Source organism: Emydura macquarii, unplaced genomic scaffold (assembly GCF_026122565.2).
Source record: "Emydura macquarii macquarii isolate MOO-44397 ecotype Brisbane River unplaced genomic scaffold, CSIRO-AGI_Emac_v2 contig_1477, whole genome shotgun sequence".
In the NCBI taxonomy this organism is placed as follows: domain Eukaryota; kingdom Metazoa; phylum Chordata; order Testudines; family Chelidae; genus Emydura; species Emydura macquarii.
This window is the reverse complement of record NW_027131614.1, coordinates 9063400-9077360: the sequence shown is the minus strand read 5'-3', so window position 1 is coordinate 9077360 and position 13961 is coordinate 9063400. Positions and strand designations below refer to the sequence as shown.

At 38.9% G+C, this 13961-nt stretch overlaps 1 protein-coding gene across 5 annotated transcripts in view; it reads right to left on the bottom strand.

The window, feature by feature from the left end:
• The window catches only part of STAU2 (staufen double-stranded RNA binding protein 2), a 234776-nt gene that overhangs the window by 75380 nt on the left and 145435 nt on the right, over nt 1-13961 (bottom strand). For 4 of the 5 annotated variants that reach the window (XM_067553611.1, XM_067553612.1, XM_067553615.1 and 1 more), the window contains exon 13: nt 1924-2037. The exons of the other annotated variant lie outside the window; for it this stretch is intronic. In XM_067553611.1, the coding sequence (XP_067409712.1) occupies nt 1924-2037 (114 nt within the window). The remainder of the gene's footprint in view (nt 1-1923; nt 2038-13961) is intronic. 5 annotated transcript variants of the gene reach the window in all.

Here is a 13961-nt window from a genome sequence, read left to right as displayed (position 1 = left end):
TCCATGGACCTAGTGGGCCATCCTGTCAGTGGAATAACAGCCTTCTCCTGCTGCTAGATTGTGTAGGTAGTCCTGTAGTTCAAGAGGGAGAGCTCTGTATTGTAGATTCAGGGCTCAAACCCTGCTGATGTTGCATGATGGGAAATCATTCTTACAGCTGCACATAACATTTCCTTTTAATTTCCTAAGTGTTTTTACATACAAAAGCACTATGGTAAAAGAACATTATTTAAGTTGCAAAGTCAAACAATGTTAGGGAATGCCAGCTTTATGGTTGCCCAGGCAACCTTAATTCTACTCCTACAGTATTTGCATTACGATATAATCTTTAATTATGTGACCACATATTATTGTTTTTCACAGGACCTCTGTCTAATTCAGTGCACAGAATAGACACACAAGGCAAGCAAATTTAGGTTGAACAAGCAACATTAAATCTGGCAATGCCTAACTTCTGAGTGCTTGACTTTACCACCTAAGTAACATTATTTGAACATAGCTTTTTTAAAAATGTAATTATTTAGATAACTTGAAGGTGATTTCTATTTAGAAGGTGATTTTGTTTACAAGCTATACCCACACCTAAATAAATGCCACGCCAAGGTCAAGATGGCTGGTAGCCCAGAATGCAGTTGTTACCAAATTGACAGGGACCTCCTCAAATCCTTACAGAGTCTAAATGATATGTCTAAATATTGTATCTGAGACATAACTAGGTTAAAAAGTGGTTTTTACTGAAAGATAAGCTGAGAGATTTTGGAACAGTATCAGTATAAACAATGTGCTGGATGAAATGAGAGGTTGAGGGGAATATGGTTGTTGAATCACTCAGAGATTTACCATAGTTTACCATTACAGTAAAGTAACAAGTAGTTGTGAGTCACTACTTTATGAACAGGAAGAATCCTCAAGCTATCACATAAATAATTGAAGAGGTTAGTTTATATTAACAACTAGTTCCCTACACATTTCCATTTAATTTTTTTTTGGACCTACAACATGGCTAAGAGTGTCTGAACCTTTTCCCCAAACATAACTAATTCTGATCATTGCCAAGCAGACTTCTCCTAATTCTCCCGAAAGAATCTTATATTTAGGCTGACAAAGAGTCTGACGTATTTCTGCACAGTACAATTTAAAGGTGACCTGCAAAGGCAAATAAAAACTGCTTGTGCCCTTTTTTGTTTTCTTCTGATAAACCCAAGGTCTGAAAAGTATGCGGTTTGGTTTACGGTTTTATTCAACTTGTTTCTTGCATTAAAAATGTCTGAAGTATCAAGTCTTGTCTTCCATGTTTTTATACAGGATGTTTTGGAGGACGATAGAACTAGAATGGAAGTTCTCATTAGCTCTCCACTGAAGTGGCAAGGGAGAAGGAATGATTAACAAAGAAAATTTTTCTCCCGAGTGTTTGCCAGAAGCTTGAGCTAAATACAAACAAACAAATACATTTGAGTTTTAGCCAGATCGACTAAAAGCCCCTTTTCCCTCTCAACTGCAAAGCTGCCAGTCTCTTGTCACTTATGATGCTGTCATCCCACTATTTCTCCAGTCATCCATAAAATCAGGGTAGGTAAGACCTAATATAATTAACCCAACCCCCCTCCCCCCCCGCCCCCCCAAAAAACCAAAAAAAAACCTAGCAGACCCCTTACAACCTACTTGAAAACCAAACCATCAGGTTTTCTTTATACTTCTTGATGAAGCAAAAGAGGACACAAACACAATTTTCTCTCCTTTGAGGGTCACCTTTTATGTTAAATAAGGGTTTTATTATGGCAATATAGGCAAACGGTGGCAAGAACATGCCATAATTAAAGCAGTATTTGTGCAAATGGGAGGTTTAGTAATACTGACATCTTAGTTGGCCTTATTAAATAGATATCAATGCAATTAAAGGTCTGTGGGGTGAGGATATTATACCTGGTCATGGCTGGCTTCAATGGAGCTTCCGATACCATGGAAAGTCATCTGCCCAGGAGACAGTGTCAAACAGGTCATACACTCTTTGCCATTTTGTCTATCACTGTAGTGCACCTATAACAGAATAACATACGTAATCTGCTCAACACCGGATTGCATAAGGGAGTCATGCTAAAATAACCTGTCCCTTTCCAACAAGTCTGTAAAGGAATTCAAAACATTTACACGGGATCCAGTTTTAATATAAAACAAGGCATGTATAAAATATTCTGTGTATCCCCATTCTGAACAGGGGATAAATTTCAGTGGTTAATCAGTTTGTTAGTCCCTCTTTAGATACTAGGTGGTGCAGTGTGTCGGAACTTCAAGGCTCAATTCAGGGTGCTGTTACATAGCTACGAACTTAGGTCTAAGTTTCAGTTTTGAACCTGCATGTTATTTTTAATAACCTTTATAGATTAGTTAAAATCCTTTAGTTAAAATTACTGTGGTCTCCATAGACTTGCACTGACTAGAGCTGGCTGGGAATTTTTCAATGATACTTTTCACATCTGAAAATGCCAGTTTCTCAAAACAGAAACTTTTGGCAACAAATGGATCAGTTTTGACAAATTTCTTGACAGAAAAATGTTGAAGAAAACCGTTTGAAACTGCTGAAATGTTTCACTTTGACATTTTCTAAATGAAAATTCTGATTTTCCAGTTCAAAAAGACTTTTAGTTTAGAAACTTAATCCAGTTATAGTAAAAACATTTTTAAATGGTCAAAAAATGAAACATTTCAAAATGTATTGAAACACACACACACGCACACACTTTTTTTTTTGGTGCTCAAAACTTCTGACGATTTCAACTTCTCATCCCCATCTGGGATGGGAAAATTTGTTTTGAAATCTCAAAAATTTTCATAGGATGGGAAAGCCATTTTCCAAACAGCTCTGGCACTGACATTACTTTTAATTTTTTCATTGCAATGTTCTTGAAATGCACTGATTGTTTTGACACTGCAATATGGTTATCCTAGATGTGAATTTGATGTCAGTTTTCCTTTGTAGTCAAATTAAAATGACTCGTAACATGGGGAAGGAAGTTACATTATTTTTAGAGCTGTCTAGTTTATCCTTTAAAGACAATTCAATCTCCATTAATATAAAAAAGCACACACTAATCAGATTCTTGCCTGGAATATACAGGAAGATACTTGTCCTACTGGATTTTCCCCTTTGCCAGGTCACCTTAAAACAGCTCTTAAATGCTCTACCAAAGGAGAACCTTCCTCTATCTTGAAGCAAAATGAAGTCATGCATCTCCAATGTTTTATTAGTAGAAACAGGGTTGCCACTCATGCTGAACTGATGAAATATTACAATCTGCTTTGTAGCTCCTGGTTTCTTGACAGGCAGATAAAGCACTTTGTTCTACAAGAGGGGTGGAATTTATTTTATGGTGGTAATTTACATTCGTTACCTGACCCCTGTCAGAAATGGAAAGGGAGATTAGCCCTGCTGGAGACAGACATTTTAGGCTAGTACCTATTTACATCTGTACAACTATTGGGGAAAGGTTGTATGATACAGCTTCATTTTACAGTTAGGCTAGAAACTTGAATATTATTATTTCCGTGGACAACTAGAAGCTATATTAAGTGATCCCAAAATGTCTGTGGAATTGAGTGAGAGATATGTAACACTGGATTGTGCACTGGGTTAGCTATACTCCTTAGGCCTGATTCTTCTGTCTTACTGGATAAACCTGGAGTAGCTGAACTGAGAAGTTACACCGATGCAAAACTGGTTTAAGTGACAGGATAATCATACATTAAGCATGTTGCAGAGTTAACCTTATTGATAATGCTGACTGTTGCATATCTCTGGCCAAATGAGCTCTGTGAGATCTATAATGTGGATTTTTCCTTGAGCTATGCACAAAAATACTGATTGCACTCAACCTCGTGTTCTAGCTTCCCGGACCATCCTTTCCTTTCCTCTCCACCACCCGCCCCCACAACATGTGCCTACTAAATTGCTTGTGGCTGTCTGCCAGAAAAGCCATACTACTTACTGAGAAACCACAAGAGGCCCCTTTACATATACAATGCCTCAACTCTGATTAATCGAAAGAGTTATGAAGGTATGAAATTGGGCTTATAAACATAAACTGAAGTTCTCTAAATATCAGGACTACTGTTATTACAAGAATTTATCAGGCACCCATAACCATGGTATCTAGTTGCAAATCCAAATACTTCTGCTGAATATATGCTGTAGGAAGAATATGTGGGATAGAAGCCTCACAGGCTGATTCTGCACTTCCAGCATGCCACAGAGCAGACACCAGGATTTAGCCCCAAATAAGTGAAGACTGATAATAACCAATAAGTGCTACTGTAACCAAGCACACGCAGCAGAGCAGATACATATCCTACAGTGTGTAGAAAGGTCTGGAATGCTACTGTATTAGAGAATGGTGTTTCGATTTTTTTTAAAATGAACTATATGAATAAATTTGTTGTTCATAGTAAGAGTCATAGAAATAACTTTGCAAATGTAACTAGCTACTAGAACAAGAAATGTGATAAACTCAGCATTTTAATTAGCTCCCTTCCTGAGCTAAGCTCTGCTGAATGAGCTTTGTGATGACTTCTGGCCTCATCCAAATGGGTTAGGCTCATTATTTAGAAGTGTCTCAGCCACCCAAAGTCCTCAAAACATCTCTTGCCAAGGTAAGGCACCCTCAGTTTAGCCAAATTCAACATTTTCATCAATCTTTCATTTCTTTGAGCTAGGAACTGAGAGTTGCTGGGGAGTGAGAAGGAAACAGGACACATTTCTTGAGCCAAATTTCTCTGGCCTGTCATACAGTCTGCAAAACGCATTCTTTGTCACAGAGATCTATGTGGCAATTTGAAAACAACTGTATTATTCGTTTTGTGTTCCTGGGCTGAAGTGGCTTGCCTGCATAGCACCTGGAAGCGTAAGCACTTCATTGACGGAATGCACATTGAGACAGCCAGGATGGAGGAAGGTAGCCAGCTACGGATGATTACAGTGGCACCAGGGAAGGAAGGAGAACTGGTATTCTCTTGGGAGGACACTGGCGGCTGGACACCCCGGGCAGCAGACAGTGATCCCTCCCCACTCAGGCCCATCTAAGTCAAGGACTGGTGTGCAGTACTGGTAGCTGGCAGAGAGGACAGATCCCAATGGCAGTGAGGGGGAACCACCTGTCTCCAAGCCTGGGACTCTCATGGCCACCAATCCAAAGAGGGAGAGGCAAAGGGGGGTGGCAGCCAGTGACTCCTTTAGGGGGACGGAGGCATCCAACAGCTGATCTAATCTGGCATCCCAGGAAAAGTGCTGCCTGCCTTGAGCCCACATTTGAGACATTATGGAAAGGTTTGCCAAGGTTCATCCATCCCTCTGACCACTGCTCCATGCTATTAATCCACGTGGGCACTAATGATACTGTCAGGTATGACCCTGGGCAGATGAGCTGTGGCTACAGGGCTCTGGGACTGAGAGTAGAATTTGGGGCACAGGTGATGTTCTTGTCAATCCTGCCAGTTGAGAGTAAGGGATTAGGCAGGGGGACACACATCCTGGAGAGAAAACCATAGTTGCACAGATGGCACCATCAGAAAGTCTTTGGTTTTCTTGACCATGGGATGCTGTTCTGGAAAGGAAGACTGCTGAAGTCCACCTGACCAACAAAAAAGCATCTTCACAAACCAACTTGCCAAACTAATAAGGAGAGCTTCAAACCAGGTTCAAAGGGGGCAGGTGACAAAAGCACACAGTAATTAAAAAGAAAAAGTGGCCTTGAAAGAAGACTGGAAGTTGGGGGAAGGGGAATGGAAAATTACAATAGGGTCTTAAGAGCAACAAGAAGGAATATAATGGGGGTAATCTGCTCAACATTTTAGATGCCTATACACAAATATGGGATATAAACAGGAAAAACTGGAAGTCTTACTACACAATCTAAATTATGACTTAATTGGCATCAAAGACTTAGTGGGATAAATCTCATGACTGGAATATTGGTATAAAGGGGTATAGTTTATTCAGCAAGGAAAGGTAGGGGGAAAAAAGGGTGGAGGTGTTGCATTGTACATCAAGAATGTACATACTTGTCCTGCGGTCCATAAGGAGGTGAGAAGCAGACCAGTTGAAAGTCTATGGGTGAAGATAAAAGTGGAAAAAACAGGGGTAACATTGTGGTTGGGGTCTACTACAGATCACCAAATCAGGAGGATGAGGTGGATGAGGTATTTCTAGGAAAAAACAACAGAAATATCCAAACCACAAGACCTGTTGGCAATGGGGGACAATAGTTGAAGGCTGACCAGGTATTCTTAGCAGCAGCCTCAGTATTTGACACTGGGGAGCGGCAACTGGAGGCAGGCCAAGTGCTCAGAGAGTGTTTACATTGCAATTACTAAGATTAATAACTACAATCATTCTTTGCATTTTGAAGTTACCAAGTGCCTATAACCCCAGGGTCCCAGAGTGCTTTACTAACGTTCATCTTTACCATACCTTGTCAGGGATGCAAATCCTATTTGTGCACAGAGGTTAAGTAACTGGCCCAAATTCATTCAGGGAGTGAGTGGCAAGTGCTGGAAGTGCAGGCTTCAGTCCCCTTGTCTAATCCATTGACCATGTTCCCTCTCCTTATATTGAGGAGGTAAAAATAAAAAAGATTATGAACAACAAACTGTCCAGATTCACAGCCTGGTTTTCAAGCTTTAATGTTTGAAATAAAGAGAAGTTCATAAATGAGTTCAGGCCACTTTAAGGACTAAGCAGCTACAAAATTGAATTGAGTAAAATTGAAAGTATTTTGTTTAGGCTTTTTTGTGTTTGTTTGTTTTATAAATAACAGCAGCTTCTTTCAAAGAAGCATCATTAGTCTGGTAAAGGAGGGTCTGTGATAACATAATGATGCCATGTCTATGCCAATAGTTGTGAAAAGTTTCTGAGCAATGTGTGTGTGTGTGTGTATGTGTGAGAGAAGCACATGCCACAGGTGTAGTCACATATTCATGCTTGTATGCTCTTTGTTGTGACGGTGGCAACTATGGACCACCCTGCAGAGATTATTTCAGTGAGGAGCACAAACAACCTCTAGGGTTTCAGTGTGTGCGCTGTGTGCAGGGTCATGGTGGCCAGCATAGGTATGCATATTAATACTGCTTTTGTAGCATTTGTGGGTGTTAGCTCTGAAGTCACTTAATAACTGAGCCAAAATTTGATTTTACTAGTTTTTACTACTACTAGAAAAGAAACATTTTGCAACACAAAACATCCCATCAAAGTAGAACATAAAATTAATGTTTACCATGTTACAACTGAATGCAATATGATATAGTCCAGGTTTTACACTTCATATACAAGTTTTATAATGGAAAATCCAAGTTAGACTGTATAAAAATACATCAGACTTTAGAGAGTTTTTATAGGATTACTACTAACTCAATGCTACTGTAGAATTTAGCCTTCTGTTTCTTTGTCTATTGATTCTTGAATCTAGTTTTGCTGTTACACATACAGAAGTGACAGTAACTGTCAAATAATATTGCAGGATTGACCTCACACACTCTTTCGATAACTCAGTTTACAACGAAGAGCCAAAATGCCATTACAGAGACATTACACCTACTAACCATGGCTCTGATTCTGCACAAACATGTATGAGCTTAACTTCAAGCACGAGTAGTCCCTCAGCCTTCATTGGACTACTAATGGTCTTAAAGTTAAGCATATTTGTTTGCAGGAGCAGGCCTGACATGGTCACAATTATACAGAGGAAGATACCTGTTATACTAGTTGTCAATGGTTCTGACTCACTATAAGACACTAAAATACTCTTTGAAAATAAGGTAGCTTTCTGATAATCAGACACAGAATGGAGCAGAAAAAAGTCAGCTCCGCAAAGAGACTTTCACACATTACTGCTTAGCTGTTCACAGTTTGAAGCACAAATTCTGTCTGGGCAAACACTTTCTTTCTTGAACATTTATTAGCTTAAAAAATAATGTGAACTACAAAAAAAAAGTTACGTGTGACACTGGAGTTCATGTTTCCAAACCAAAAAATACTCTGATTCAAAGCATCAGCAGGAGTCTCAGAAGGCTAGACAGAAATAAACTGGGTAATAAAATACCATTATGTTCAGCAATGCACTAATCTTTGGGATTGACAGGCCATCAAGACCATTCTGTTAGATAAAAAGATGGTTTTTCTTTAAAATCTGACCCTTAATTTCAGAGTGCCAAATTCTGCCCTCAGCTACTTTAGATTTACATCATTGTAACTCTGATGATTTCAGACAGGTTACTCCAGATTTCTGCCAGTGAACAGTTCAGAATGTGACCCAAAGTACATGTTAAATAGTTTAGATTCATATGACAGTCTTACAACATATTTTCCTTTCATTTAACTTTGTTGGTGAATCATTTCTTTTTTCCCACATTTCTCCTTACTATTTTATTTATGTTACCTGTATACTCTTAGCAATTGGATTTGCTATTTTAAACAGTTAGAGAGAGTTATATAACAAATTGTGCTCATACTTTGGTAGTCCACTTCTGTACCAATGGCAAACAGTATTGGGCAGCTACACAATAATAATTTAAACTCTGGTTTACTTATATACACTGACAAGTTCAAATAATTTGTGACCCAAGCTCAGACTCAGGAGTTTCTACCATGTATTAGTCTAGCAAATAAGGTGTGAATCCTTTAATTCTCCTTTCATTGCCCCCTCCCCCTACCTTTTGACCCAATGTTCGAATTAGCCACATCCGATAAGGAATGGCATATGAAATATCAAGTTAAAATATTGCTTACTGGTCTTAGTATCTACCTTACAATTTGACAGAGAGAGCAGGATGGAGGGGGAATACATTGCAAACAAAATAAGGAAGGTAAAAAGACCCAAAATATGAAAAACAATTACAACATGCTGAAGCATAAATACAACAAGCTAGACCCAGATGAAAATATTTTTCTCAGTCCCAGATGAAAAAATAAGACATAAAAATAAAAAAATAAAAAATCCCCAAAAAGCATTGAATCAAACTGTTTCCTGCGACGCTGGAGTTCCTTGATGTAGTGGGATTACTAAATATAGTATTTTACTAATCTCAGCAGGGAGCTGGCTAACTGCATGCCTGTCAGATGTTTCTAATGGTTACCTCCTGTGGAACAAATCTAAGGAGGGCATGAAAAACACCCACATTTAAGAAAGACCCCTTGCTAGATCATTAAGGAAAGATAAAGGCCTGTACAGTCATATATGATATATAACACAATCATTGTGTCAAGAAAACATATGTTTGATTAGTACACCTCAGGTTAATTAATCGCTGTCTACTTCACAGCAGTGGGCAAAGTTTCCATTGTGGCTACTGCATGGAAGAGTAAAGATACTCAGTAGCTAAAAGACTGACAGTTCAGCACTAAATCTTGGGACATTCATAACATGCTCCCTTCTTGTAGAGTCGGCATACCAGCTGTACTATAGGCTTTAATCATTATTAACACACACAATACTAGGTTTCTGACTAAGAAATAAACACTTGCTGCACCATAAATATATAGGTTAATAAACAGACTAAGGCGGGTGTCATAGGTTACCAGAATGGGTTTTTATATTATTGGTTATAGTGGAGTGGACACTTAAGTTGAGATATATAAAATCTTTTGTACATAGTGAATTGTAGTAGATAAAGATGGAAAAAGCTTATTAGTTCAAGACATAGTTCCCCCAAAAGAGGATATATCAGATATTTATTAAACTAAGTCTGCACTTGATTTTAGTCAAAAAGCCTCATTTATTTATATACCCTCCAAACACAAGTTTCTTGTTCTCTGTGAGGCTGTGATTTTAAAGGATCATGCATACATCCATTGTGCTCAGTCAAATGAGAAAGGCCTATCCATTGACCTTCCCTGTCCTGTCATTGTAGTCACTGTGATGCTCAGTTCCATCTGAGAGGAAAGTTGGGCTAAAGCCACTGTAGTTGCATGGAGCACAATGCAGCAAGATGTGAACAATAATGTAATTTATCTTCCCTCTCTTACTAGACAATATGTGCTGGGAATTAAGATTTCAGAATGGCATGCCTAAGTTTCACATGTAAAACAAGCAACTCTATTTTCAATAGGTGCCATTCACGAATGCAAAGACAACCATGTGTGTCTGAACAAGAGTGCCAGTGTTCATTTCCTACAAATTTAGTTTCTGAAGATATATTTATCTGTGAACATTTAGAAAATACTTTTATTATACAAAGTTTAAATGTATCGCCCTCAAAACTCTACAACCAACCATTAAGAAACACCTGAAAAAAACCCAAAACAAATGAATTACTCAGACATGAAAACATTGTAAAACACTATAGAGCAATGTAAGTCATATCTGACACCATTCTAATAGAAACGTCTTAGCCACCTTGATTCACTAACACATAATTATTCAGATAACAACTAATATATTCTTGGAGAGAAAAACCTAAATTCAATTTATATTTCACAGTCAAAGTAAATATGAAAATTCTGCCAAATTTATATAAAGAAATCCCTGTGATCTTGTTTTCTTCATATGTACTGGAAAAAATAAGGGTTTTGTGCCTTGCTAATGAAGTATACAGGGAAAGGGTTTGTTTTAGCATGCCTCTGGAGCAATTGACTGATGTAACTGTTTCTAATAACTGAGGAATTAAGGCAGGTTTGGAGAAAGAAAATTATTTATATTTTAAATAATATTTTGGTTTCAGCATCAATGAAAATATACTTTCACCTGCTCCTAATTTTCTTCTTGGTTATGAAGACTGACTGTTTAAGTGAAGATGGAAACAGAACACATATGCTATTTATGTAGTGCAAGTGAAAGCATAAACTGGAGGTTACTATATTGATGAGCAAGGTGAGTTGATCAGTGTAAAATTGCAAGCAGAAAACCAGCTCCTTTTATTTGGTGAAAATCTGGTGATAAGTTACCCATTTTATTGAGGAGTAATTTAGGTATGCAACATTGTACATACAAAATACCCCATCATTTTCATTCACACAAGGCACATACATTTCACTTTTAAAAATAATGCTGTTTCTTTGTGCTCTCAATTTTTTATATGACCCTACTTTTAATGGAGCTAAAATCCATTGTCTGGAAGTCTAACCTCCTGTCTGCAAAGAGGAATGTGGATTTTAATGGCACTTCTTAGTCTCCTTTCTACCCAACCCCTCTTCCTCCTCCTCTCCCCCTAGGCATTTCTTGCTACTTTTCGTGTTAAGTGTTTTGGTTTGAGAGCCTAAGTCACCAATTATAGTTAAAACTAACCCCACCTACTAAAGATTCAGCATCACACTTTCACATTTCTGCTAGGTGAGATTTCAAGTCTTCCAAAGTTTTGGCTTCCCTCCAGCGCAAGGTTTGTATCTAACTTACCAAGTCACGTTAGGCTTTACTTTAAAAGAACTTGGCAGGGAGCAGAGCCCTGGCTTGTTTACTGCTGGCTATTTTGTATTTTGAGAAATCCTGACAGCTTTACAACTTTTTTTTTTTTTATAAAAGTGTGTTGATTATGAGAATATAATTTACATTTCTTCATGCGCAAAGTTACATGCAGGCATTTGGATGAGGATTTCAGTCACTTTTTTCAAGGTATTAATGAACGAAGCAAAAATATTTCATTCAATGCATCACACCTGATTTCATTTGCACAGGCATCATTCTGTTCCTCTCCACCTGACCTCCCTCCTCACAGAATTTGTAACAAGAAGAGTTTTCTGAAGACAGAAATACCAAGGCGTCAAATGCTTTAATACCAGGTTTTCTTTCTTCTGAGGGTGAGCAGTAGTGATAGGCAGGACAGGAGGAAGCTGCTGCAGACATTTGGAGAAGTCAGACATTTGGATACAAGGAACATAAAAACTATGGCTTGGCACCTAGCGAAACTGCATGGCTCATATTAGCAAACATACGCACAGTTAGAAATGAAAGATCAGTGACAAAAGCTACCCAGAAGAGCTGAAGGCTGGTAGGTGCTAGGAAATCTCTGTCAAATGATTCTACTGGATTTATGTTCTCATTGAAGAGATGGGCCTTTTATGAGATAATGGAAATGTGATTAAGACTCTAGAGGTTAGTTTTTGGATTAAGTGCTGTTGTCATTGTTATTGTGTTAGCACTGTGGAGTATGGCGTTTGAACATACAGGAAGACACATCCCTTGCGCCAAACAGCCAAACACCCTTATTCATGATGAGCAATACCTTATTCATTCCATAAATAGTTCCACTGAAACCAATGGGACTATTAGAGTAATGTGCTAGTAAACATCAGCATGGAAAGACTATCGGAAGCTGATCCACAGGGCTTACAATCGAAGGCCCTGATCCCACAAAGTGGATATTTGTACCTGCCCACAAAGAGTAAGTTCCAGGACCGGGACCAAAGTCAAGACAAGTTGTATCACAATGTAGCACAATAGGAGCAAGACATGGAAGGAGTGTGTGTGGCGGGGTAACCATTATAAGAATACAAGTCTCCAATGACCTCTTCCAAGCCAAAGCTCAGAACCAGTACTCCATCCTCATCCTTCTTGACATGTCAGCTGCCTTAGTCACAGTCAACCATGCTATTCTTTAAATTTTGTTCTCTCCTGTTTCTCCTCCTCATTGCTCTTTCAGCATGTCATTCAGAAGATCCTTATCATTCCCCATCCAACCTTCTGTGTGGGTTCCACTGGCGTCTACCCCTGGTCCTTTTCTCCTCTCCTGCTATACCTTATCTTTGAGTAATCTCATCCACAAACAAATTCAATTACCTTCTCTATGCTATCTCACAGATTTACCTCTTTATTCTAGTCCTGTCTCCTGTCCAAAGTAAAATCTCTGCCAGTCTCTCTGACATATCCTAGTGGGTATCTGGCCATCAGCTCTAGCTTAACATGGCTAAAAGAGAGCTCCTAATCTTCCTCCCTAAATTCTCCCCACTATCTCCTTTCTCTTTCACTGTGCCTGTCACACAGGCCTATAACCTAGGTGTTATCTTTGATTCCAACTTCCCTCTAGGTCTTCACATTCTGGCTCTCTCTCTAAATCTTGCCAGTTCTTCCTGAATAACCTCTCTAAGATCCAGCCTTTCCTATCCATCCACATAGCTAAAATTCTCATCATCTTGCGTTTTGATTACTGCAACATCCTTCTCTTTGGCCTAAGCAAATGCAGTCTTGCTCCATTCATGTCCATTCAGAACGATGCTGAAAAGATCATTTAACAATTGCGTTAACATGTCTCCCCTCTTAGAATCCCTCCACGGAGTTCCTCTTCTCCATTGCATCAAACATAAGCTGCTTTTCTTCAACTTTCAAGATCCTTCACAGACTATCCCCATTCTACCTAACATCTCATTCACTATCAGAACATTGACTCTCACCTCTATTCAGCCCATGATGCCAGCCTTCATCACCCACTTGTTAAATTTTCTAACAAGCACCCTCATGCTTTCTCCCATGCTGTCCCTTATGCTTGGGAGAAGTTTCCCCCTAAATATCCACAAAGCTCCCTCATTATCCACCTTCAGAACTCTCCTCAAACACTCTTTTACTATAATGCCTACAAATTACTTGAGAACTGCCAGGTGTCCGGTGTGCTGAGACCATAGCCTACCATGCTGATCAATGTCGTCTTATTACATTTCCTGTACTCCCCTTTCAGTCTGTCTTCATCCACCTGTTGTCTTGTCTTATACGTAGATTGTAAGCTCTTTGGGGTAAGGACCATATTTTTGTTCCACGTTTGTACAGAGCCCAGCACAATTGGGTCCTGGTCATTGACTGGAGCTTATAGGCATTATGGTAATACAAATCATAAAAACAACAACATATGATTACAGACTTGCTATGGGCATACCTCATGGGTACCAAAGAAGTTTGGTACTTCATTGGTACCAAATGTCAGCAACGTTCACTGGCCTTCAGCCACTGTTACTTTAATATTAATGTCTGATGTGTTTCAGGAACACTTTTCGT